The 27,904-nt window shown below is 43.8% G+C and overlaps 1 protein-coding gene across 2 annotated transcripts; it reads left to right on the forward strand.

Annotated features, from left to right (window-relative positions):
* ptcd1 (pentatricopeptide repeat domain 1) lies at positions 1–27,366 on the forward strand. 2 transcript variants are annotated; one of them, XM_072559360.1, is made up of 9 exons: positions 1–119; positions 7,539–8,102; positions 10,379–10,519; positions 11,821–12,039; positions 13,959–14,060; positions 17,403–18,170; positions 21,993–22,109; positions 25,700–25,882; positions 26,928–27,366. In XM_072559360.1, exons 2-9 carry the CDS (start codon positions 7,593–7,595, stop codon positions 27,069–27,071), a joined length of 2,184 nt encoding a protein of 727 aa, XP_072415461.1. In that variant the 5' UTR covers positions 1–119; positions 7,539–7,592; the 3' UTR covers positions 27,072–27,366. The 2 variants fall into 2 exon arrangements, with proteins under 2 accessions (XP_072415461.1, XP_072415460.1); XM_072559359.1 differs by having other exon boundaries at positions 1–115.
* Positions 27,367–27,904: the final 538 nt, after the last annotated feature.

A 27,904-nucleotide genomic window follows, 5' to 3' on the forward strand; every position in this document is an offset into this window, starting at 1 on the left:
CACTCCTCCAAACCGGAAGCACATGGAGACAAATGGAAGGAGCTGGTTTCAAGGAGAAATGTTTATTAAATATCCTCAAGGATGTGTAGATTGTCTGCTGTTAGGATAATTTTTGGTGGGTATGTCATCCTGTGTTATTATATTTAGCCACTAGTTCTCTGCAGACACTGACTTTTCACGTCAGTGTAGAAAGTGCTGGAGAAACTCAGCATCTGGGAAATTTATTGATTTATTGTTGTCACATGTGCCAAGATACAGTGAAAAATGTTGTTTGTGTGCTATATAAGCAGATCGTACCATACAAGTGCACCAGGGTAGCAGAACAGAGTGCAGAATACAATGTTATAGCTGCAGAGAGAGATCAGTGTTAACATTAAAGAGGTCTATTCAAAAGTCTGATAACAGCGGGGAAGAAGGTGCTCTTGAATTTATTTGCCTGCATATTCAAATTTTTATGTCTTCTGCCTGCTGGAAGAGGGTGGAAGAGAGTATAACCAGGGTGGGAGGGGTCTTTCATTATGTTGGTTGCTTTCCTGAGGCAGTGGGAAGTCAACTCTCTGTAGTTTCTTGTGGTCTTGGGAAGAGCAGTTGCCATACCATGCTGTGATACATCCAGGTTGGATGTTTTCGATAGTGCATCTATAAAAATTGGTAAGAGTCCTTATGGATATGCCAAATTTCCTTAGCCCCCTGAGGAATTAGAAACATTGTGTTTTGTTGACCATCACATTGATGTGGGTGGACTAGGACAGATTGGTGATCATCATTCCTAGGAACCTGATGTTCTCAACCATCTCCACCTCAGTCAGCACCATTGATGTAGACAGGGGTGTGCCCTCCACTCCACTTACTGAAGTGAAGGCCCAGCACCTTTGCTTTGCTGCCATTGATGGAGAGATTGTTGTCTTTACACCTTGTGGCTAAGCACTTAATTTCTTTGCTGTATTCTGCGTCGTGATTGTTCGAGATCCAACCTACAACTGTGGTGTCGTCAGAAAACTTGCACCCTAACACCATTTACAATTTTGCCACATAGTCATGATCATATGAGGAGAATAGTAGGGAGCTGAGTATGCAGTCTTACGGGGCTGATATTGAGGATTATACCGGAGGAACTGTTATTACCTATTCTTGCTGATTGCAGCCTAAGGGTCAGGAAGTCAAGGATGCAGTTACAGAGGAGGGAGCTGAGACTTAGGTATAGAGTTAATGTTGTGCGAAGAATCTTGTTCGGAACTGAAGGGGACCAAAAAATGATGGGCTTATGCTGCAGACAAAAAAAGAGGAGGACAGGATGGAACAGATGGTGAGAATGCCCAGAGCAAAAGACAAAGAGAGTTTTAGTAATGGTAAAAGTGAGAAGTAGAGGCAAAATACAGGAGTGAAGGCAGTAAAGGAAAGATCTAGTTTTTTTTAACCATTAACACTGTCTTTTGTTTTTTTGTATTCTCACTATCTGTTTCACTCACTGCCTCCCCTTTGTTAACAAATTTAAAAAACCACTGGCCAGCCCCCTTCAGTTACTCTTATTCTCACCACATTACCAGCCAGACCTGCTGCGTTTCTGCAGCACTTTGTTTTTAATTCATATCTCCAACATCCTCAGGATATCACTTTTATTGAGTTTTGAATTTCATCATCTGCTATGGTGGGATACAACCCAGATGCCCTGAACATTCTTTGGAAGCTTTAGGTTATTCGGTCCACTGACATTAAAACACCATGGAGTCATACAGCACAGAAACAGACCCTCCGGTCCAACCAGTCCATGCTCACAAACTAAATTAGTGCCATTTGCACTTGACCCATATCCCTTTAAACCTTTCCTATTCATGAACTTATCTAAATGTCTTTTAAATGTTGGAACTGTACCTGCATCCACCACTTAATTTGGCAGTTCATTCCACACACACTATTCACCCTCTGCAAGGAAGAAGGCCCCTCGTGTCCTTTTTAAATCTTTTTCCTCCCACCTTAAAAACTATATCCCCTAATTTTGAACTCTGCCACACTGGGGAAAAGATCCATGCTATTTACTTTACCTGTGCCCCTGATGATTTTATAAACCTCAATGTACTCACCACTCAACCTCCTATGCTCCAGTGAAAAAAGCCCCGGTCTTTCCAGTCTTTTTTTTATTATCTTAAACTCTCAATTCCTGGCAGCATCCTGGTAAATCTTTTCTGAACCCTCTCCAGTTTAATAGTAACAGACAACTAGAACTGCTCACAGTACTCCAGAAGAGGCCTCACCAATGTCCTACACAACTTCAACATGACATCAAACTCCTATATTTAAAGTTCTGAGCAATGAAGGCAAGTCTGCTAAACACCTTCTGAATCCCCTGTCTATATGTGATGCAAATTTAAGGAATTATGTACCTGGATCTCTCTGTTCTACAACACTACACAGGGCCTATCATTAATTGTATAAGTCCTGCCCATGCTTGTAATACCAAAATGCAATACGTCACACTTATCCAAATTAAACTCCATTTGCCATTCCCATTTGATCTTGATGAAAATCTCTTTGTAATTTTAGATAACCTTCTTCACTATACCATCAATATTGGTATCATCTGCAAATTGCCTTCCTAACCACTAAATGGCCTACCCCATTATACATTATGTTGAGTAATCTGCTGCTTGTTCTTATCCTAAAGCATCAAATGATTGCAATCTTTGTCATAACATAGCAAGAACAATCCTAAAGCAAAGGCCACCGGAGACAGTGCAGAGAAGATTTACAGGAATTATACCAGAAATGTCTGGATGTATACATCAGAAAAGGGTTAAGAGGATAGATCTCTTATGATAATAAAAGATTAAGGGTGACTTGTTGAAAATTCTGAGAGGTTTTGGTCAGAGTGAACACAAAAGGTTTGCTCTTGTGGTGAAGAGTGTAACTGGAGGCCATCAGTAAGTACAGTCCTTCGGAACTGCATAGCGAATTCAGAAGAAATTCTTTACCCGAAGAAGTGCTTGAACTGAATAGTATTTAAGGAGGAGCTAATAACACACAAGATGTGGAAAGGAATAAATGCTGCAGCCTCTGGAGACCTGAAATAAAAACAGAAAATGCTGGAAGTACTCAGTAGGTCCAGCAGCACATGGAAGGAGAAACCAGAGGTCACATGTTTGGTAAATGAGACTTTATCTAGATGGGAACATAGAATGCCGACAGTGTAGAAAGAGGACATTCAGCACTAACTGAGTCTGCACCAACCCTCGGAAGAGCATCCCACCCAGACCCACCCCATCCCAGTCACCCTGCGAGGGGTATTAACCCCTGGTTAAGCCACCTAACCTGCATATCCCTGGTTGCTATGAGCAATTTAGCACAGCCAGTCCACCTCCTCTGCACATCTTTGGACAGTGGGAAGAAACCAGAGCACCTGGAGGAAATCCACGGGGAGAACACCCAAACTTCACACAGTCAGCCAAGTCTGGAATTGAACCTGGTTCCCTGGTGCTGTGTGGCAGCAGTAATTGCCATTCTGTCACCCATATGTTATAACAAAGGTGGCATCTTGTAACGATATGCTAACTAACATTCAAATTTGTTAAACAATGCATGAATGGCATTTAAGCAACTGATGGAACCAGTAAACAAGCAAATGAAGACATGGGTGAGGTGCAGGAGATAACAGCAGGGGAGGAAGGAAGCATGGAGAATCTGGCAAAGGGAGGGATGCTGTGGTTCCGGAACGTAGTGTAAGAAAGTTTATCAATCCTGGAGCAAAATTTTTCCATTTGAAACCTATCCAGCAAAAAGGCCAGAAGGCACTTACATCTCCATAATCCTCATCATGCTGAAGGTATAGAGAGGTGTCTCCTGGCAGAGATCATCTCCATTTCTAATATATAGCTATAAAGATGTATACAAATTTATATATACGAAGTGAAATATTAACTTCGTGCTTTGCACTCAACAGATGCTGCCTGAGTATTTCCAGCATTTTCATTTTTAACTTGTGTATTGGTTGATCTATACCACCATGATCTGCGTTATCAAAATGTTTTATTATGGATGTAAGTTTGCTTGCTGAGCTGGAAGGTTCATTTTCAGATGTGTCGTCAACATTCTAGGTAACATCATCAGTGAGCCTCTGGTGAAGCACTGGTGTTATGACCTGCTTTCTATTTATGTGTTTAGGTTTCCTTGGGTGGTTGATGTCATTTCCTGTTCTTTTTCTCAGATGGGGTCCAAGACGATGTGTCTGTTGATAAGAGTTCCGTCTGGAATGCCATGTTTCTAGGAATTCTCATGCGTGTCTCTGTTTGGCTTGTCCTAGGATGGATATGTTGTCCTTCCTCATCTGTATGTAAGGATACTAGTGATAGTGGGTCATGTCTCTTTGTGGCTAGTTGACGTTTATGTATCCTGGTGGTTAGTTGTCTGCCTGTTTGTCCAAAGTAGTGTTTGTTACAGTTCTTGCAAGGTATTTTGTAAATAACATCCATTTTATAGAACATAGAACATAGAACATAGAACAATACAGCGCAGTACAGGCCCTTCGGCCCTCGATGTTGCGCCGATCAAAGCCCACCTAACCTACACTAACCCACTATCCTCCATATACCTATCCAATGCCCGCTTAAATACCCATAAAGAGGGAGAGTCCACTACCGCTACTGGCAGGGCATTCCATGATCTTACGACTCGCTGAGTGAAGAACCTACCCCTAACATCAGTCCTATATCTACCCCCCCTTAATTTAAAGCTATGCCCCCTTGTAATAGCTGACTCCATACGTGGAAAAAGGTTCTCACTGTCAACCCTATCTAACCCCCTAATCATCTTGTACACCTCTATCAAATCACCCCTAAACCTTCTTTTCTCCAATGAAAACAACCCCAAGTGCCTCAGCCTTTCCTCATAGGATCTTCCTACCATACCAGGCAACATCCTGGTAAACCTCCTCTGCACCCGTTCCAGTGCCTCCACATCCTTCCTATAGTATGGCGACCAAAACTGCACACAATATTCCAGAAGCGGCCGCACCAGAGTCTTATACAACTGCAGCATGACCTCAGGACTCCGGAACTCAATTCCTCTACCAATAAAAGCCAGTACGCCATATGCCTTCTTCACTGCACTATTTACCTGGGTGGCAACTTTCAGAGATCTGTGTACATGGACACCAAGATCCCTCTGCTCTTCCACACTACCAAGTAGTCTACCATTAGCCCAGTAATCCATCTTTTTATTACTCTTACCAAAGTGAATCACTTCACACTTAGCTACATTGAACTCCATTTGCCACCTTTCTGCCCAGCTCTGCAGCTTCTCTATATCCCGCTGTAACCTGCCATATCCTTCCTCACTGTCTACAACTCCTCCGACTTTCGTATCATCCGCAAACTTGCTCACCCAACCTTCTAACCCTTCCTCCAGGTCATTTATAAAAATGACAAACAGCAATGGTCCCAAAACAGATCCTTGCGGAACACCACTAGTGACGGCACTCCAAGATGAATCTTTGCCATCAACTACTACCCTCTGTCTTCTTCCAGAGAGCCAATTCCTAATCCAAACCTCCAACTCACCCTCAATGCCATATCTCTGTATTTTCTGCAGTAGCCTACCATGGGGGACCTTATCAAACGCCTTACTAAAATCCATATATACTACATCTACCGCTTTACCCTCATCTACCTCCTTCGTCACCTTCTCAAAGAATTCAATAAGGTTTGTGAGGCACGACCTGCCCTTCACAAAACCATGCTGACTATCCTTGATCACATCATTCTTATCCAGATGTGCATAAATCCTATCCCTTATAATTCTCTCTAAGACTTTGCCCACAACAGAAGTGAGACTCACTGGCCTATAGTTACTAGGATTATCCCTACTCCCCTTCTTGAACAAGGGAACCACGTTTGCTAGCCTCCAGTCCTCTGGCACTACTCCTGTAGACAAAGAGGACACAAAAATCAAGGCCAATGGCTCTGCAATCTCCTCCCTTGCTTCCCAGAGAATCCTAGGATAAATGCAATCAGGCCCAGGGGACTTATCTATTTTCACCCTTGCCAGAATTTCCAACACCTCTTCTCTACATATCTCAAAGCCATCCATTCTACTTATTCGTGCCTCAGTATTCATATCGACAACAATGTCCTGTTCCTGAGTGAATACTGACGAAAAGTATTCATTCAGCGCCTCCCCAATCTCTTCAGCCTCCACACGCAACTTCCCATTACTATCCTTGATTGGACCTATTCCTTCCCTAGTCATTCTTTTATTCCTAACATACCTATAGAAAGCCTTAGGGTTTTCCCTAATCCTACCAACTAAGGACCTTTCATGTCCCCTCCTTGCTGCTCTTAGCTCTCTCTTCAGGTCCTTCCGGGCTACCTTATAACTCTCAATCGCCCCTATTGAACCTTCACGCCTCATCTTTACAAAGGCCGCCCTCTTCCATTTAACAAGGGATTCCAACTCCTTATTAAACCACGGCTCCTTCACACGACCCTTTCCTCCCTGCCTGATAGGTACGTACTTATCAAGGACACTCAATAGTTGCTCCTTGAACAAGTTCCACATATCAATTACGCTCTTGCCTTGGAATCTACTTTTCCAATCCACACATCCTAAGTCATGCCTCAACGCATCATAATTTCCCTGCCCCCATTTTGCTTGTTGTTAGTGTGGGGTCTTTCAAGTTCATTAGCTGCTGTTTTAGTGTGTTGGTGGGTTTGTGGGCTACCATGATGCCAAGAGGTCTGAGTAGTCTGGTAGTCATTTCTGAGATGTCATTGAAGGGGAGAGTGGCTCGGGTTTCTGGATGCATTTTGTCTGCTTGTTTGGTGGTACCCAAACAAGCAGACAAAGTGCTTCCAGAAACCCTAGCCACTCTCCCCTACATCAACACATCAAAACAGCAGCTAATGTACTTAAAAGACCCCACACAGACAACAAGCAAAACGGATGTCATTTACAAAATACCTTGCAAGAACCATAACAAACCCTACATCGGACAAACAGGCAGAAAACTAGCCACCAGGATACATAAACATCAACGAGCCACAAAGAGACATGACCCACTATCACTGGTGTACAGATGAGGAAGGACAACACATCCATCCTAGGACAAGGCAAACAGAGACATGCACAAGAATTCCTAGGAACATGGCATTCCAACCGGAACTTTATCAACAGACACATCATCTTGGACGCCATTTACCACCCTCTGAGAAAAAGAACAGGAAATAACATCACCACAGGAAATGACATCATCAACCCAAAGAAACCTAAACGCAGAAATAGAAAGCTGGTCATAACATCAGTGGTTGACTGAATGCTCACTGATGATGTTACCTAGTATGGTGACAAAATGTCTGAAAACAAACCTTCCAGCTCAGCGAGCAAACCTACATCCAGAACCTCAACCTGAGCTATAAATCTTCTCAAAACTCGCTATGTTTGATTATATTATCCCTGATTTTTCACCCTGCACCTCAGCACCTATTTTTACAAGCAACCTTCACACGGCGAATTCAGTTGTATAAAAGTTCATCTCTATTTTTATTTTTAAGCTTAGCACTCCAGTCTGCAGACCCTTGAAGGAAGCTGGAAGGACTTTGCAAAACATGGCTTGGCCTTGGTTTTTACCCCTTCAGCATTTCCAGATGTACCTATCCATGAGACTTGGCTCTTCCCTGTATCCGTACCTGGCCCCATTCAGACACCTGAGCGCTTTCAGGAGAAGTAACCCCATGAGAGCCATGCCTCGTCGAAATGTGACTCATCCCAGGGATTTGCCGTTTTGGAATGGTGGATGGACGGGTTTACCCAGGATGGTCAGCAATGACCAGGGCGGTGACACAGACGTCAGGCAGTCTCCAGCCTCACCTGGCCAGGACTCATCCTTTTCCTCGTCTGAGGATGAAATTGAAGGATTTGGAGCAATGGGCAGGATCTACTCCTCCAGGAGATTTTTCCGCAAAAGCTCTTTGGAGCTCCAGGATTCCAGATATGGTGACACCAAGGATCAGAGTGAGGAAGAGATTGACCGTCCCGAAGTGAGACGGAAGCCAGGCCGAAGGAACACGACATACTGGTACTTTTTGCAGTGCAAGAAACTCATCAAGGAAGATAAGGTCAGGAATTTGGTTAACCGGTGTTGCCAGTCTTACAAAATCTAAAGATATACAGCACAGAAGGGTGGCACGGTGCCGCCCATACACTTGCTGTGTAAGAAAAAAACAACTTTCTCACGCCCTTCCCCCTCCCCAACTCCAAAACCTCTTGTCCAAAACTCCATTTATATTTTCCCATAGTCTTTGCATGATCAGCTAATAGGAAATAGCATTTATTGTCTACGTACCTATTTAGCATAATCTCGTCATGCCTCCCAAAACACTCCCTGAGCTTTTTTTTTCCCAAAAAGAACAACCTCACCTCTAAATTAATCTTGAAACTAAAATTCATAATTCTTGGAACCATTGCTGTACACCATCTCTGCATGCTCCCAAGGAGAAGGACCCTCCCATCTTGGGGTGACACAGTGGCTCAGTGGTTAGCACTGCTGCCAGGGACCTGAGTTCGATTCCAGCCTCGGGCAACTGTCTGTGTGGAGTTTGCACATTCTCCCCGTGTCTGTGCGGGTTTCCTCCGGGTGCTCCAGTTTCCTCCCACAGTCCAAAGATGGGCAGATTAGGTGTATTGGCCATGCTAAATTGCCCATTGTGTCCATGGATATGCAGGGTAGGTGGGATGTTGTTTGGTGGGGGTGGGGGGGAGGGTCAATGTTACTGGAGGACCAAATACCCTGCTTCCACATTTTAGGAATTCTATGGTCCTTGCCAAAGTGTGGGACCAAAAGTGAATATAAAACATGAGGGAACAATTTATTCCAGTCAACTGCAGGCTCTGATTTACACAGAACAGAGCGTGTTTAATAGTGAATGGGACAAACTCTTTCTCACACTTTCACCAGCAGTGCTTTGGGTTTGTTATTTTTATTTAACCTGTCCACTCCGCTCTTGGAAAAGGCACCTCAGTTTTGCCTTCCCTACAGCACGGCCATTCCATAAGAATAAGAAGATTTCTGAATCAATCCCAGTAAAGACCATTGATATTCTGATTTGGAGATGCCAGTGTTGGACTGGGGTGTACAAAGTTAAAAATCACACAACACCAGGTTATAGTCCAACAGGTTTAATTGGAAGCTCATTAGCTTTCGGAGCGACGCTCCTTCACCTGATGAAGGAGCGATGCTCCGAAAGCTAGTGTGCTTCCAATTAAACCTGTTGGACTATAACCTGGCGTTGTGTGATTTTTAACATTGATATTCTGATGTGAGATGTTGACCAAGGAAATAATTCCATATGTCGTGGTCACAAGGAAGCTTTGGTCATTTTTTTATTTAAGGACAGTTCCATAAATAAGAGAAACCTTTGATTTTTATAAAAGAATTCTAGTTGAATATGTGCCAGGAGTGTTATTGAAGGAATGGATTCTGACTAGTTGGAGGCTGGTGAACAAGTTATTGCAAACTCCACTGCCACGGAATACTGGTGGCCCTTCAATGGAAATTAATCCTTTCAAAACATGGGATCTTACAGTATGCAGCACTAGGTAAAACAAACATTCAACACTGAATCCCTAACAGGATCGTCAGCCACTGTATAGTGTCTAGTTCAGCCTAGATAGAAAATTTAGTTTCTCCAAAGTTTGGGGGGGGGGGGGGGGTGGGGGGGGTCAAGAAGACCAGAAATGTAGAAATGAAAACTACTTTGCGGTTGTAGGTTTTATGACGAGTGTATAACGTTTGTAAAAGGAATGCACTGATGCACTTTAACCATAGTCACCATCCCAACCACATCCCTTTATTCGTTCTTATCCAGTGATTTATTAATTGCACTGTGTGCTTTACTGGGTTGCCCAAATGCGTTGATCCGGAAGCTCATTATTCTTTTGTCCGAAATGTTCTGTTTTAATTTCCTTTTCATTCTGTTTTACAAGTGTGAGCAGTTAGTCTGGGTCAATTCTGCCAATCACTTTTCTGATGGAACACTGCTGTTTGTTCAGCTCAGTGTATATTTTACCCAACAGTATGTCCCAATTTCTGTCATTCTTTCTCATTAACATCATTCCCAAGATATGGTGTCATCCTTACTGGAATATATTACACCCTTTCAAGCACAGAACTACCCCAGTTTCGTGATCAGAATTGTACATAGTAATCAGAGTGTGGGGATGAGTCTAATAATTTATACGTTATCAGAATCATCTTGGCGAATGGTCTTTTATTGTTACTGTTGCTGAAGTTTTGTATTGAATGCTTCAGTCCTTTTCATGGTTAGTACATTGATGATTGTTCCAATGCTTACTCCCTGTGTCTTTCTCACACTGGTGGCTTTCTCCTCTCCAGTTGGCTGAGGCACTGCACATGTTTGAGACTCAAATGGTGAAGGAGGAGCGGCTGTTCCCAGAGGAATACAATTACACAGTGCTGATAGGGGGCTGCGGACGAGTGGGCTACTTGAAGAAAGCATTCCAACTCTACAATGACGTGAGTGCTGGAGATGGTGCTGTTTTTCCAATCAAGGATTTGTGAAATCCGTTTCTGTGCAGGAAGGGAATTTGATTCCAGTTCAGACGGTGGCCTGTGTGTGTCTGAGCATCCTGATGCCCAGGTCACTCCATTCTTGTCACACTTATTTACCAGTGAAGCAATAGCCTAGTGGTATCATCACTGGACTATCAATCCAAAGACCTTGGTAATATCCTGGCCATTTGGGTTCAAATCCTGTCATGGCAGAATTTGAATTCAGTTTTAAAAATCTGGCCACGTATCCATTGTCGATTGTTGGAATAATCCATCTGGTTCACTAATGTCCTTTAGGGAAGGAAACTTACCTAGTCTGGCCTATATGTGACTCCAGACCCTCAGCAATGTGGTTGACTCTTAGCTGACCTCTGTGGAAATGCTGGCCTGGTCAGTGAAGCCCTCAACCCATGAATACATAAAAAAAACCTTTTATGGAATTTTTCCGTATGCAGTGGTTTGGCAAGAACTATTCTTGATCTAGTGAGTTTTGAGAAGATTTGTAGCTCAGGTTGAGGTTCTGGATTTAAGTTTGCTCGCTGAACTGGAAGGTTTGTTTTCAGACATTTCGTCACCATACTAAGTAACATCATCAGTGAGCCTTCAGTGACACACAGGTGGTATGGCCCACTTTTTATTTCTGTGTTTAGGTTTCCTGGGGTTGCAAATGACGTCACCACAGGAAATGATGTCATCATCCCAAGGAAACCTAAACACATAAATAAAAAGCGGGCCTTACTACCAGTGCTTTACCAGAGGCTCACTGATGATGTTACCAAGTCTGGTGACGCAACGTCTGAAAACAAACCTTCCAGCTCAGCGAGCAAACTTACATCCTATTCTTGAACTGCTGTCGAATTGGTGGAGAATCCTTCATTACTTGAGGTAAATGGGATTGTATGGAAATATGGGCCAGAGACCCTGTGTTACCCAACCAAACTACTCTGTGGGGGTGCTGGGGGTGGGGGTCTGTATTCTGTTCATCTCACCGTTTCTGCTAGTATCTTCTGCCTGTGCACCCTATGTGTCTGTGATACCCTCCTAAAGCCTTACTTTCTGTTCTCCCCTGCTTTAAAAATGTGCCATAAAGCCTACCTCTTTGACCAAGTTTTTCATTACTTGTCTGAACGCCACCTCATTGGTTTGCTGAGAGTTTCTGTTTAGTTCTGCTCCTGTGAAGGGCCTTGGACATTTTCTTTCAGTGTGATTTCTTTCAGTGCCATTCGTCGTCAATAAAGGAATGAATCGTGACTTTTGTTTTGCAGATGAAGAAGGGAGCTGTGACCCCTTCGGGAGCAACCTACACTGCTCTGTTCAATGCTTGTGCAGAAACACCTTGGAAGGAAACAGGTCTGCAGTTTGCCACAAAGCTCCGGGAAGAGTTAAGCAGCAAGAACATCAGTCTTAATCTGATCGCCTACCATGCCATGTTGAAAGCGTTCGCTGTCTGCTCGGACCTGACGGCCTGTTTTGATGTGCTTCGGGTGAGTACTTGCATGGGGAGCTGGCACTTGAGGGGGTTCGGGATCTGCTGGATTCTCCTGATCTCTATACACTGAAATCCTGCACATTGTCTGCTCACCAGCCTGGACCAGAGAGGTCAGTCGGAGCAACCACTGAGCTGAGTCTCTGGGTTGAAGAGGAGGTGGGGAACAAGGTTCCAGTGATCATTTATACACTTGGGTAAATGGCAGACTAGAGTCATAGATATGTACAGCATGAAAACAGACCCTTCGGTCTAACCCGACCATGCCGACCAGATATCCTAACCCAATCTAGTCCCACCTGCCAGCACCCGGCCCATATCCCTCCAAACCCTTCCTATTCATATACCCATCCAAATGCCTCTTAAATGTTGCAATTGTACCAGCGTCCACCACTTCCTCTGGCAGCCCATTCCACACACGCACCACTCTCTGAATGAAAAAGTTGCCCCTTAGGTCTGTTTTATATCTTTCCCCTCTCACCCTAACCTATGCCCTCTAGTTCTGGACTCCCTGACCCCAGGGAAAATACTTTGCCTATTTATCCTACCCATGCCCCTCATAATTTTGTAAACCTCTATAAGGTCACCCCTCAGCCTCCAACGCTCCAAGGAAAACAGCCCCAGCCTCTTCAGCCTCTTCCTATAGCTCAAGTTCTCCAACCCTGGCAACATCCTTGTAAATCTTTTCTGAACCCTTTCAAGTTTCACAACATCTTTCCGATAGGAACGAGAGATTATCACACTCTCAAAATATTACAGACAGTTGAAGAATTAATTTAGGATTTTAGTGACTTATACGGATTTTTATTTTCAAATGTATTCCCGGGATGAGGGTCACATATTTACTGCCCATCCCTAATTACCCAGAGGGCAGTTTAAGAATTAGCCACATTGCTGTGGGTCTGGAGTCACATGTAGGGCAGAATGGTAAGCATGGCAGTTTCCTTCTAAAGGACGTAAGTGAACCAGACGGGTTTTCCCAACAATTGACAATGGTTTCATGGTCATCATTAGACTCTTAATTCCAGATTTTTTTTTCTTGAATTCAGATTTCACCACTTGCCATGGTGGGATTCAAACCCGAGTCCCCAGAACATTATCTGGATCTCTGGATTCACCGTCTCACAACACCACGAGGCCATCGCCTCTATATTGCACTCATATTCTCTATAGAGATGCTGCCAAATCTGCTGAGTTTGGTTTTTCCAGCTTCTTCAGTTTCTAATTCAGATCTGTCCAGAATCCACAGATTTCTGGTTTTTGATGTGAAATGTTGAGGGGGTTGACAGGGTAAATGTTTCTCATGGGGGAGTTTAGAATTGAGGGACACAATATAAGGGGCCTGCCATTAAAGACAGAGAGGAGGAATTTCAGCTCTCAGAGGGTCTTTAATCTTTGGCATTCTCTTCCTCAGTTAGAAATGGAGGGGGTTTAAAACATCTAGTACATTTAAGGCTCTGTTAGACTGATATTACAGTAAGTCATGAGTTATGGGGGACAGACAGGAAAGTGGAGTTAAGGCCCAATCAGATCAATGATGGTGTTTTGGGATGGTGGAGCAGGTACGAGAGGCTGAATGGCCATAAATAAGAATAAAGGTAAAGACGCCATAGCTTTACTAGACCATAGGGCTGCTCTCTCATTTGAGAGAGAGAGAGGTGTCACCTTATAGAGGTTTATAAAATCATGAGCATGGATAGGGTGAATTGCCAAGGTCTTTCCACCAGGAGAGGGAGTCCCAATGAATATGAAGACAGCAGAAGGAATCATAGAAAGAGCATCATGAAACTTCAATCGAGTGATATCGGGACCAAGTATTTATAATCAGAATGAATGCCTTGCAAAACTGGATTAGTGACAGATTTCACAGAGTTGCTGCCTTTCTTACCAAAGTTGCCTCTGGCCTTTATTTTGCAGGAAATAGTTCTTAGTGGTCACAAGATGAACGTGGAAACATTCAGCATTTTAATGATTGGCTGCATCAAGGACACAGAAAATGGTTTTAGGTATTTGCTACAGGTAATTAAGGTTTCATTTCCTCACTATTCTCTCCCACCCCACATTCTTCACGTTTGCCAGACAACCTAGAGGCCACCAGAAACAACTTCCACTCCTATTTCCTGTCCTCCTCATTTCCTGTTCCCTTCTCTCACTGAACTCCGAGAGGAGTCCGAGCATGGTCTGGAGGAAGGTAGAATGTACTGACAGTCATCTGTCTCTGTGGAGAGTAGAATTGTAATCTCTCCCAGGTGACTGATGACATATTGATATTGCCTTCCTATTGCTCAGCATTATGCTGAGCGAGTGAGTCAGCATGTAGCAGTGGGCTATCAGAAACCCCTGCTCATCTTCTTGTATTGAGGTGCTTTTTTTTTGCTTTTTTTTTTAAAACTTACTTTTTTCTTAATATCTCATTTTTTGTTTTCTAAAGCTAACTTCTGTGAAGTAACAGAGACCATACTAAATGTCACGGTACAGATTTGAGTGGGCATCAGGAGACACTGCAGTGCGAATTACTGTTTTACTGCCTATTGGCTTTCAGTTTTATATTGTCAAATTAACTGATACAAGAGTAACAAAGGAGCAGACAATGAGAAATTCTCAGTGAAGGATAGGTCAACCAGTAAACTGGGCACCACTGAGGTATCACAGTGACAGTTGACAGTGGTCTATCGAAGAAACCAGATGATGGCAGGGGACTGTAAACTCCCCAAAAGGTGAGAGAGTGGAAGGGGCCAAAGCATGAGAAAGCTTCCTAGAATACGTACTTACTGAAAAAGATGAGGATTATCAGAAGGCAGAGAGGATGACAGAGCTAGATAAAACCGAGCAAGAAGGAGGAATCATCTAAAGAAATAATTTGAAATGACACAGTCACTTCACATCTGAGACCTCCAAAGAGCTCTACAATCAATTAAGTACTCTTGAGGATAGGTTAATATTCTAAATATAACTGAACATATGAATTGGGAATAGATTAGATTCGATTCCCTACAGTGTGGAAACAGGCCCTTCGGCCCAACCAGTCCACACTGACCCTCTGAAGCATAACCCACCCAAATCCATCTCCCTCTGACTAATGCACCTAACGCTATGGGCAATTTAGCATGGCCAATTCACCTGACCTGCTCATCTTTGGATGGTGAGAGGAAACCAGAGCACCCGGAGGAAACCCACGCACACGGGGGGATCATGCAAACTCCACACAGACAGATGCCCAAGGCTGGAATCGAACCTGGGACCCTGGTGCTGTGAGGCAGCAGTGCTAACCACTGAGCCACCATGCTGCCCTTTGACTGTAGGGTAGGCCATTTGACCGATGAGCTTAATTTGCCTTTCATGCCCAATCTGATTGTAACCTCAAATTCAATCCTGCTTACAAGAATTTATCTACCTCTGCCTTAAAAAAATTAAAGGACCCTGCTTCCATCAGCTTTGTCAGGAAAAAAATTATTTGTGAATACAATTTACAATCAGCGAGGCATCCCTTAGTGGAGGGTTTCCTGCTAATCAGAATACTGGGAGAACCTCAGCTCTTGAGATAATGCCAAGGGATCATCTGCAGCCAACACTATCAGGTAGAAAGTGCACTGTTGTTGTTGCTGTGAAACACACTAGGGTGGACGCTAGGAAATTGTTTCCGTTGGGCGAGGAGACTAGGACCCGTGGACACAGCCTTAGAATTAGAGGGGGTAAATTCAGAACACAAATGCGGAGACATTTCTTCAGCCAGAGAGTGGTGGGCCTGTGGAATTCATTGCTGCAGAGTGCAGTGGAGGCCGGGACGCTAAATGTCTTCAAGGCAGAGATTGATAAATTCTTGATGTCACAAGGAATTAAGGGCTACGGGGAGAATGCGGGTAAGTGGAGTTGAAATGCCCATCAGCCATGATTGATTGGCGGAGTGGACTCGATGGGCCGAATGGCCTTACTTCCACTCCTATGTCTTATGGTCCTAATAGTTCCCTGATCCTACAGCAAGATACTGAAATGTCAAGCTGGAAGATGTGTTGAACTTGCAGTGGATTGTGGTGGATTTCCAATCTTGGAGCGTTACCACACTGTCACAGATGAAACCAAAACCAGTCATAACTGCGGTAGTTGTGGGTATGTTTGCCTGAGCTGGGAAGTTGGTTTGCAGACATTTTTTCCCCTGTCTAGGTGATATCCTCAGTGCTATGGAGCCTCCTGTGAAGTGCTGCTGTACTCTGTTGGTTGGAATTTATTTGGTTTCATTCCCACTGCTCCTGGTTGTTCACTGCAGTGGTCTGTATATTGGGTCCTTCAATAAACACATTGACCTCGACCCAATATACCAGCCACTGCAGCAAACAACCGGAAACAAAACCAAATAAATTCTAACTGACACAGTGCAGCAGTGTTTCACAGGAGGCTCCACGGCACTGAGGATGTTATCCAGAAAGAGGACAAAAGTCTGCAAACCAAATTCCCAGCTCGGCGAACAGAACCACAACAACGGTAACCGGCCCCTGAACTACAAATCTCTCTCACAAACCTTGACCAGTCAGACCTTTTGAAGCACTGAGGATGAAACTTTGCTTAGTGGGTCAATCATGTGACTCAGCAAATTTTTTTTTTATTCGTTCATTGGATGTAGGTATCACTGGCTAAGCCAGCATTTATTGCCCAAACCTAATTGCTCAGAGGGGAGTTAAGAGTCAACCACATTGCTGTGGGTCTGGAGTCACACGTAGGCCAGGCTGGATAAGGACAGCAATTCCCATTCTGAAAGGATGTGAGTCATACGATTTTTTAAAATCGCAATCAACAGTAGTTTCATTGCCATTATTAGACTTTTACTGAATTCAGATTTCACTTTCAGCCGTGGTGGAATCTGAACCCTGGTCCCGTGAACATGACCTAACTCTATGGATTGTAAATCCACCAAAACAACACTCACCCATTATCTCCCCCCTAGGATTGGTTACTTGTTTAGAGTCATAGAATTGTACGACACGGAAACAGACCCTTTGATCCAACTCGCTCAAGCCGACCAGATATCCTAAATTAATCCAGTCCCATTTGCCAGCATTTGGCCCGTATCCCTCTAAACCCTCCCTATTCATATATCCAACCAGATGCCTTTTAAATGTTGTCATTGTACCATCCTCCAACACTTCCTTTGGCAACTCATTTCATACACACACACCACCTCTTTGTGAAAAAATTGCACTTTAGGTCCCTTTTTATATCTTTCCTCTCTCACTTTAAAAGAATCCAAAGATTTTAGTGCTCTTTGTTACGAGTTAGGTCGATAATTGTAGATACTGTGGATATCACATGTTGTGGGAATCTGTTTGAATGCTGAATTGATTTTCTTATTCTCTCTCTTCCTTGCAGATTTGGCGAGAGATGTTGAAACTGGGTGTGAAGCCCGATGTCAAGAGCTACAACCTGCTGCTGCGAGCCACGAGGGACTGTGGTCTCGGCGACCCTGCCGTGGCCTCACGGTTGCTATTGGCTGATGACGGTGAAGTATGGCAGCTGAAGCAGCACCGGAGGGGCAAAGGCCAAAAGGAGGCGAGAAGCAGCAAAAATACAACAACAATGGTGGTTGGTCTCTTGGAAGAGCAGTTACTTGGACAGGCTTCTGATCAACCAAGCACCTGCAGAGTCTCTGAACCAGAGGCTGAGCAGAGTGGTGAAACTTTACCAAAACTAATGGAAGCACAGAACCTACTGTCCAACAATGGGCAAGAGAAAGAGCTGGTGTCACAAGGAGTGCCCATTTTGGAACTAGTTCCCAGATCCCAAATATTTGCAGTTGATTCAGACTCCAGCAAGCTTCCTGAAACTGCACATCTACCTAATCTACTCGATGTTCAAGTCAACAAGAAGAATCTTATTTCCTTAGGAACAGTAGCTACGCCACCTGACAGGCTAGCACTGATTGGGTGTCTGAATGGCTTTCTAAATAAGATGAAGGAGGACAGTGCGCCTCCAGACATTAAAACCTTCACACTTTTGGCTGAAGTGGTGGAACCAAACAGCCAATCCGAGTCCTCCTTGGTAGCTTTCATGGAAGAGTATGGCGTGAAGCCAGACGTTTCATTTTATAACACATTAATTCGAAAAAAGAGCAAGCTGGGTGACCTGGAGGGAGCTAAGGTAAGTGACTGTGTCCAGAACGAGCTTCACTTAAAAACAGACTGATCCACTTAATCAGACTGTCTCTATTTTATGTTCTCTGTGTTAAAAAGGACAAGTGATATTTAATCAAATTTATAATATGCAGTGTCAGATGTAAAGCAACAAGTGGTGAGGCCACTTTTAGAATACTGCGTACAGTTCTGCTCGCCCTTCTACAGGAAGGATGTTGCTCAACTTGAGAGAGTGCAGAAAAGACTTATGAGGATGTTACCGGTACTGGAGGGTTTGAGCTATAGGAAGAGGCTGAACAAGCTGGGGCTTTGTTTGCTGGAAAATCTGAGGCTGAGGGGTGACCTTATAGAGGTTTATAATATCATGAGGGGCATGGATAGGATAAATAGTCAAGGTCGTTTTCCTATGCCCTCCAGGGGAGAGGATAAAGTTTTAAAAGGGATCTGAGGGTAATGTTTTCAAGCAGAGGGTGACGTATGTATGGAATGAGCTGCCAGAGGAAGGGGTGGGGGCTGCGTACAATTGCAAAATTTAAAAGACATCTGGATGGGTACATGAATAGGAAGGGTTTGGAAATGGGATGTCCAAATGCTGGCAATGGGACTCGGGATGACTGTTCGGCGCAGACAAGTTGGACCAAGGAGTCTATTTCTGTGACTATATGACTCTGAAACCTGGAGGGAAGTTTCAGTGACTCTGAGTTTCTCTCCTGAATGAATGAATTGGAAAAGCGTGTTTCAGTAAATGACGCGTATCACCATATGCTTCTTTCTTTGGGATAGAACGCTACAAGGAATCTGCATGTCAGTGAGAAAATAGATTAGCCCTGCTCAGAAGGCTGTTCTTTAGGTTCATTGGAATCATCTTGGTGGAAATTATTGTATAAGCTATTTATTTTTAGAGACCTTTTGCTACAGTATGTTGTACAGCCTCCTGATTTTTTATTCACTCCAAGAAGTAGAAAAGTGAAGGCAGTGTGTGGAAACTGGAGATTGTCCACAATTCTGTAGTCAGTTCATTCCTTTAAAGATTGATAGGGTAGGGCTAATCTGATTCACAGAAGCTAAACATCAGACCCTGGCACCAACATTCGATGACTTGCTGATCCATGGGGTCATTGCTCTTTGCAGTGGGACCTTCCTATTTGTATTGTTTGGAAAACACTTTATAATGTGAGGGTACATATTATGATCCCACCCAGAGCCTTCACCACCCCTCACCTTCAATAATACATGAGTCTGGATGAAGTACTGAATTTTGTGTCATTGAGTCATACAGCATAGAGACAGACCCTCCAGTCCAACCAGTCCATAGAGTCATAGAGATGCATAGCACGGAAACAGACCCTTCGGCCCAACTCGTCCATGCAGACCAGATATCCAAACCGAATCTAGTCCCATTTCCCCACACTTGGCCCATATTCCTCTAAACCCTTCTTATTCATATACCCGTCCAGATGCCTTTTAAATGTTGAAACTGTACCAGCCTCCACCACTTCACCCAGCAGCTCATTCCATACATGCACCACCCTTTGAGTGAAGAAGTTGCCCCCTAGATCCCTTTTATATCTTTCCCCTCTCACCCTAAGCCTATGCCCCTAGTTCTGGACTCCCCTAACCCAAAGAAAATACCTTGTCTGTTTACCCTATCCATGCATCCCATAAACTCTGTGGGAAGCTAGGGAAGTGATTGCGGGGCCTCTTACTGTGATATTTGTATCATCGATAGTAACAGGTGAGGTGCCGGCAGATTGGAGTTTGGCAAACGTGGTGCCACTGTTTAAGAAGGGCGGTAAGGACAACCCAGGGAACTATAGACCAGTGAGCTTGACATCGGTGGTGGGCAAGTTGTTGGAGGGAATCCTGAGGGACAGGACGTACATGTATTTGGAAAGGCAAGGACTGATTAGGAATAGTCAACATGACTTTGTGCGTGGGAAATCATGTCTCACAAACTTGATTTCGAGTTTTTTTGAAGAATTAACAAAGAGGATTGATGAGGGCAGAGCGGTAGACATGATCTATGTGGACTTCAGTAAGGTGTTCGACAGGGTTCCCCATGTGAGACTGGTTAGCAAGGTTATATCTCATGGAATACAGTGAGAACTAGCCATTTGGATACAGAACTGGCTCAGACAGAGGGTGGTGGTGGAGGGTTGTTTTTCAGACTGGAGGCCTGTGACAGTGGAGTGCCACAAGGATCGGTGCTGGGCCCTCTGCTTTTTGTCATTTATATAAATGATTTGGACGTAAACGTAAGAGGTACAGTTAGTAAGTTTGCAGATGACACCAAAATTGGAGGTGTAGTGGACAGCGAAGAAGGTTACCTCAGATTACAACAGGATCTTTATCAGATGGGCTAACGGGCTGAGACGTGGCAGACAGAGTTTAATTTAGATAAATGTGAGATGCTGTATTTTGGGAAAGCAAATCTTAGCAGGGCTTATACACTTAATGGTAAGGTTCTGGGGAATGTTGTTGAACAAAGAGACCTTGGATTGCAGGTTCATAGCTCCTTGAAAGTGGAGTCACAGGTAGATAGGATAGTGAAGAAGGCTTTTGGTATGCTTTCCTTTATTGGTCAGAGTACTGAGTACAGGAGTTGGGAGATCATGTTGTGGCTGTACAGGACATTGGTTAGGCAGTTGAAAGATGTTGTGAAACTTGAAAGGGTTCAAAAAAGATGTACAAGGATGTTGCCAGGGTTAGAGGACTTGAGCTGTAGGGAGCAGCTGAACAGGCTGGGACTGTTTTCCCTGGAGCGTCAAAGGCTGAGGGGTGACCTTATAGAGGTTTATAAAATCATGAGGAGCGTGGATAGGGTAAATAGACAAAGTCTTTTCCCTGGGGTGGGGGAGTCCAGAACTACATGGCATAGGTTTGGGGTGAGAGGGGAAAGATATAAAAGGGACCTAAGGGGCACCCATGCAGAGGGTGGTGTGTATATGGAATGAGCTGCCAGAGGAAGTGGTGGAGGCTGATACAATTGCAGCATTTAAAAGACATCTGGATGGGTATATGAATAGGAAGGATTTGGAGGGATATGGCAAAAGTGAGGATTGCAGATGCTGAAAACCAGAGTTTAGATCAGAGTGGTGCTGGAAAAGCACAGCAGGTCAGGCAGCATCCGAAGAGCAGGAAAATCGACGTTTCAGGCAAAAGCCCTTCATCAGGAATCAGAAGTCACAATGCGTATTAAATTCATTGATGTGTGGACGGAGGGGGATAAAGGTAAGGTCTTTGCTGAGGACTGATCGTTCGTCCTCAGTGAGGGGAAGGTCTGGCCAAGACTGTTAGAGGAAGCAGGGTCAGGCCAGCCTGGATACAAAGCCAGATCCCTGAGTACAACTTGATTTAACCCAATGACGTCAGCATCTCTCAGTTTCCAGTAAGTCTGTAACAGAGCAATGAAAGAAAGATTGGTGTTTTTGTACCATTTTTCACAATTGTGGCATGCAATAGAGCCAAATGCAGCTGAGTTGTTGAAAGGCACCATGTTCATGTCGGGAACCAGGCAGCCAGTTGCCATGAACAGTGTTATCTTCGATATCTGTTGACAAAGGGACACATATCAGCTGAGATAACTCTTCTACACTTTCATCCATAATGGGATCTTTTATGAGAAAATAAATGATCAGAACACCTCATCAAAAGACGGCACCTCTGAGAGGGCAGCATTCCTCATTACTGCAGGGGAGAGTCAGCATTGTTCTTTATGCTCAGCTCTCTGGTTTGAGATGTTTGACTCAGTGGTGAGACTTCTACAAGTTGAGCAAGTTCTTCTCTGAACATAGTCCACTGATCATGTTATTTATTTATTCCCTTTTAGGCACTACTGCCAGAACTCGTCAAACAAGGTTTATCGCCAACCCTGCACACCTTCTGTAACCTGGCTATAGCCTGCAGAAAAGAGAGTGATGGACTGAAGCTTCTCAATGACATGAAGGTAATTTCCAACCCTTCATTTGCACTGTAAAGCAATTTCTGTGGGAGAAAATGTCCAAGAGCACTCCCAGTAATCATAAAGAACCTCAGTGATTTCCGCACCATGTTTCAGGTTAGATTTGTAGATGAGATTAGATTCTCTACAGTGTGGAAACAGGCCATTTGGCCCAACAAGTCCACACCAATCCTCCAAAGAGTAACCCACCCAGACTCATTTCCCCTACCCTATATTTACCCCTGACTAATGCACCTAACACAATCGGCAATTTAGCATGGCTAGTTCAGCTGGCCTGCACTTTTTGAATCGCGAGAGGAAACTGGAGCACCCAGAGGAAACCCACGCAGACATGGGGAGCATGTGCAAACTCCACACAGACAGTCGCCCGGAATCGAACCCGGGTCCCTGGCGGTGTGAGGCAACTGTGCTAACTGCTGAGCCACTGGGCCATCCCTTACATGGCTCATTTGTGTGTGATGATGTAGTCAGAAACATATCAAAAAACTAGATTTCCAGTTGGCTGAGCCAGGTTGAGGGATGAATCTTGGAGGGGGAGGGGGAGGTGAGGAAAACAAGGAGCTTTCCTGAAGAATCATCTAAAAAATGGGAGACTGAATCCTCCAAGCTGATCCTGAGCACCTCTCAGTGGCTGATTTCAGAGCAGCAATGGTGCTGCCTACGGGGAAATTATTCAAGTCTGGTTGGTAAACTTCCAGTAAAAAAGTGGAAATGGTAGAAGCCAGAATTGTGGAGTCATAGTAGCATGAAAGGAGCTCATTCAACCCATTGAGTTCGTGCTAGCTCTCTGTAGAGCAACCCGGGCAGCTGTGCTTCACTGCCTGATTCCTGTGGCCCTGCAAATGCCTTTTCACTTTTCTTCTGAAATCTTTCATTTTCTCTGCTTCTACCATCCTCAGCCAGAATGGTAAGTGGCTTAGAGGAAACTTGCAGGTGACGGTGTTCCCATGTATCTGCTGCCCTCGTCTTTCTAGACAGAAGTAATCATGGGTTTGGAAGGTGATGTCTAAGGACCTTTGGTGAATTTCTGATGTGCACCTTGTAGATGGTACGCCCCGTTGCTCCTGAGGGTCAGTGGTGGAGGGAGTGGATGCAGTGCCAATCAAACGGGCTGCTTTGTCTTGGAAGGTGTCAAGGTTCTTGTTGGAGCTGCACCAATCCAGACAAGTGAGGAATATTCCATTACCCTCCTGACTTATTCCTTGTTGATGGTGGACAGTCTTTGGGGAGTCTGAAGGGGAGTTATTCACCACAGTATTCCCAGCTTCTGACTGGCATTTGTAGCCACTGTGTTTGTGTGGCAGTTTCAGCTGAGTTTCTATATCTGTGAGGTTGGGGCCGCAGGAGGAGGCTGAGACGGATCACCCACTGTGCACTTCTGGCTGAAGATTGCTGAGAATGCTTCAGCCTTATCTTTTGCACAGGCGTGTTGGGCTCTTCCATCTTTGAGGGTGGAACTGTTTGTGGATCCTCCTCCTCCAGTGAATTATTTAATCATCCACCACCATTCATGACTAGATGTAGCAGGACTGCAAAACTTCGATCTGATTCATTGATTGTGGGGTCACTCAGCTGTATCTACCATTTGCTGCTTATGCTGATTGGCATACAAGTAGTACTGGATTAGTGGTGCTGGAAGAGCACAGCAGTTCAGGCAGCATCCAACGAGCAGCGAAATCGACGTTTCGGGCAAAAGAAGGGCTTTTGCCCGAAACGTCGATTTTGCTGCTCGTTGAATGCTGCCTGAACTGCTGTGCTCTTCCAGCACCACTAATCCAGTATTTGGTTTTCAGCATCTGCAGTCATTGTTTTTACCATGCACATAGTACTGTTTGCTGACTTCACTGGGTTGACACCTCATCTTCAGGTACACCTGGTTCTCTCCAGGCGTTCCCTCCTGCACTCTCCATTGAACCAGGGTTGATCTCCTGGCTTGATGATAGTGGTTGAGTCAGAGGATGTGCCAGGCCATGAGGTTACAAGTCGTGCTGGAGTATAATTCTGCTGCTGTTGATGGCCCACAATGGCTCACAGATGCCTTGAGTTGCTGCATCTGTTCGAAGTCTGTCCCATTTAGCACGGTGATAGTGCCACACAACACGGTATTCCTAATGTGATGGAAGGACTTTGTCTCCACAGAGACTGTGCACTGGTCGCTGCTACCCATCCTGTAATGGACAAATGCATCTGCAGCTAGCTGATTGGTAAGGGTGAGGTTGAGTATGTTTTTCCCCCTTGGTTCCCTCACCACCTGCCACAGGTCCAGTCTAGTGCTATGTCCTTTAAGACCTGACCAGTTCAATCTGTAGTACTGCTACTGAGCCACTTTTGTTGGTGAACTTTAAAATCGCCCACCCAGAGTACATTTTGTGCCCTTACCGACTTCAATACTTCCTCCAAATGTTGCTCAACACAGAGAAGCACTGATTCATCAACTGAGGGAGGATGGTACTTGATAATCAGCAGAAGGTTTCCTTGCCCCTGTTTAACCTGGAGTCATGAGTCTTTGTGTGGTCTGGAGTCAATGCTGAGGACTCCCAAGGCCACTCCCTTCCAAATGTGTTTCCACCTCTTGCCGGTGAGACAGTATGTGGATGGTGATGGGAGTCTGGGACATTGTCTGTCTGTATGGTATGGATCTGTGAGTGTGACTATATCAGGCTATTGCTTGACCAATGTGTGAGACAGCTCTCCCAATTTTGGCACAAGCCCCCAGATGTTAGCAAGAAGGACTTTGCCGGGTCTGCAGGTGGCAGTGTCATTTCTTTCTTGAGCCTTTGAAGTGATTGATACAACTGCTTGGCTCCTGAGGCCATTTCAGAGGGTAGTTGAGAGTCAGCACATTGCTGTGAATTCAAATTCTGCCATCGGATTCAAACCCGGATCCCCAGAACATTAAGTGAGTTTCTAGATTAATAGCCTGGCAATAATACCACTAGGTCATCCCTGGAAACCAGGAAGTATAAATTAGATCTAAATCATAACCAGAGAATGAAATAAAGATTGGAAAAGCAGATGGGACTGTGGGAGCTAAAAGAGATGCACAGAAATATACAGTATTTTCTTCTCCTAAACTTCAGTGTGAGATTGTTTTCTAGAGTGTTTTTGATGCTGTCGATGCCTGCTTATCCTAATTACATCAAACCCTCCTACTCTGTCCACTTATATTTTGTTTCATAATTAACTGACCATTTGAGTTGGATTTACACATTTATGCAGTTTCCCCTAAATTTCTTTCTATGTCACCTTATAATTTTGGTTAGCAGAGAGACTGGCAGAATAGTTTCCTGCTAAATGACTAGTGTGTAGTAGGATATACCTGTGCAGAGGTCTTGCAGCTGAACTGACTGCAGTCATGGCTGAAGATTACGGAGAGGTTTCTACCTGTTTGCTATCTTTCCCACAAAGAAGTGGAATGATATCAGGAGAAGTTCCCTGCTTAGTGTGCCTAAACCACCTAAAATTGATTAACCTCTTCATCCTGAATGATTTTCTTTCCAAATTTGTATTTTGCCTAGGTTTTTGTTAAGTATTTATATGGCTGTGGGATTACTGAAATGTTCCCATTGTTTCAGATGTCTGGATTAACCCCCAATGTCAATGTATACAGCACCTTGATCAACAATGCAGCAAAGCAGCTGGACTACGTATATCTCACAAACATCATACAAGATATGGCAAGAAGTCAAGTACGACCTAACAAGGTTGTCCTTAGGCAACTGGAATTTGCAGCCAAGTATCCTCCAAAATTTGACAAGGTACATCAATCCTTATACTTTTGTGAAAGAGAGAGGTTTTTATTTGGAGCAGCAGTGCTGCTAAGCCAAGGGAGACAAGGTGGGTATCAGCTGACACACATCCATCTTGACGTGAAGCATTGTCCAGTCACCCCTTGAGGGATGCGATTTTAACAGCCTAAGCCTTTTTTCATTCCCTCAACGCTCTGTGTTAGCAACTGGGTGTATGCAAATCTGTGTGCCAGAGCCAACACAATGAATTTTAAACTGTCAGAGCAAGGCAGAGTGACATAATAGACCCATATTGGCACATTATTTCCACTGGGGATTTGCTATTCTCACTAGTCCTAATGCTGTGTTTTAATTTGTGTAATGCCTCAGGCAGCAAGTGGAGACAGAACGGAAAGGTATAAGAGACAGACAAAATCCTCCCAGTGTGAAAAGTTGCAGTGGCGACTGCTTTTGCAGTGCCTTCGTGTATGTTACTTATCGACGTTGGTATACTTTCCAATGAGATTAATGATGCCACTGATTCAGAGGAATGTCAAAAAGAATTGATTGAACTCCTTTCTCTAATACACTAGTTTTTAACATCTCACGGCAAAATGCAGATAGGACTTCAATAAAAATCTTACCCAAATCAGATGAAAATTCATCGTACAGTATGTGGCAATACACTGAACAGTTAAATCAAAACAGAATAATGTTTGGGAATATTTTCAAGATTGTAGCAGACTGATCATGTGAGGATGTGAACTGACCTTTCCTATACCCTATAATTTCTATAGTTGATCATTACTGTGCTTCTTTCAGCTATAGTAAGGTTATAATTAAGTGTGAGGGACAGTAATTGGCCAAAGCAATGCAGTATTAATTTTGCTTGCAAAGTACTAAATTACCCATTGCATCTGACTGCACCTGTGAGAAAGGATTTAACCAATTTGACTTTTACATATTACAAGAATATGCGCAGAAGGTTATTAGTATCTGTTTAGTGCAATTTTGCAAGCTTTTATAAAGTACTTGCAGAGTTCACCAACTGATTTATTTTCCCTTTTGTTCCCAGTACAAGTCAAAAAATACCTATCTGGAAAAGATTGATGGTTTTCGTGGATATTACTATCGCTGGTTAAACTTTATGCCTGCAGCAGAGACACCACATCCGTGGAAAAAGTACAGGATTAGGAGTCAGGACTCAGCAAGAGAATAAACATAAACACCCAAACTGGTGGAACAGTGTAAAATCGAAGACTGATACCTCGCAGCATCAACTTTCTAACTTTCATTTCCACCTAATTCATTCACTGCTACGATTCAGCCGATCATTGTTCTGAATGTCGATGGAACTGTACTGTCAATGTCACAGTAGAAATATAGACAGAAAAATTAATTCTGTAAATCTGTTTGATTTATGGAATTTATTTACTATGTGTTGCAATGGAATAAAGAAATCTCACTTCATCAAATTCTAAAATGGTGGACTGAGACTAATATGGATCTTGTAACTGCTCCTGACTTTCAGGCTTATTTCTAGATTTACTTCAAGGTTTCTTACAATTATTACATTTCAGTAATATAAGATTTTTATTTTGATTCATTTTTACTCCTTTTATAGTACAAGAATAAGAAATGTTTGGGGGATATGGGCCAAGCACAGGCAGGTGGGACTAGTTTAGTTTGGGATTATGGTCAACGTAGACTGGTTGGACCAAAGGGTCTGTTTCCGTGCTGTATGACTGTAATAGAAAATGATATGTGCTTTAAACAGAACAAGCAGAGTTGACTCCCAGGACCATTGAACAGTCAATGTCACTGGGGCAAGAAGCTTCAAAGGAAGTTTGGCAATAGCCCTGCTCAGCAGGCACACGATAAGAAATAGAAAATTCACTTTGATTTTCAAACATAATCAGTTCTCTTTATGTCGAGTATACTCTGCACATCATCTGTGTCAGGGATAGCTTTGATTTTTGTCCCATGGGCCAAATATGAAAGTTCCTTTTCAACCTCATTAAATTTATACAGGATTAAACAAAGAAACAGGAC

This window comes from Chiloscyllium punctatum, chromosome 40, assembly GCF_047496795.1.
Source record: "Chiloscyllium punctatum isolate Juve2018m chromosome 40, sChiPun1.3, whole genome shotgun sequence".
Taxonomy (NCBI): domain Eukaryota; kingdom Metazoa; phylum Chordata; class Chondrichthyes; order Orectolobiformes; family Hemiscylliidae; genus Chiloscyllium; species Chiloscyllium punctatum.

Excerpts from the sequence above, each read along its gene's own strand:
- ptcd1 (XM_072559360.1), top strand. The coding sequence starts at position 7,593 with ATGGCTTGGCCTTGGTTTTTACCCCTTCAGCATTTCCAGATGTACCTA. Across the intron at positions 22,110-25,699 it reads AGCTTCTCAATGACATGAAG|ATGTCTGGATTAACCCCCAA; the intron begins GTAATTTCCAAC and ends CCATTGTTTCAG. Across the intron at positions 25,883-26,927 it reads ATCCTCCAAAATTTGACAAG|TACAAGTCAAAAAATACCTA; the intron begins GTACATCAATCC and ends TTTTGTTCCCAG.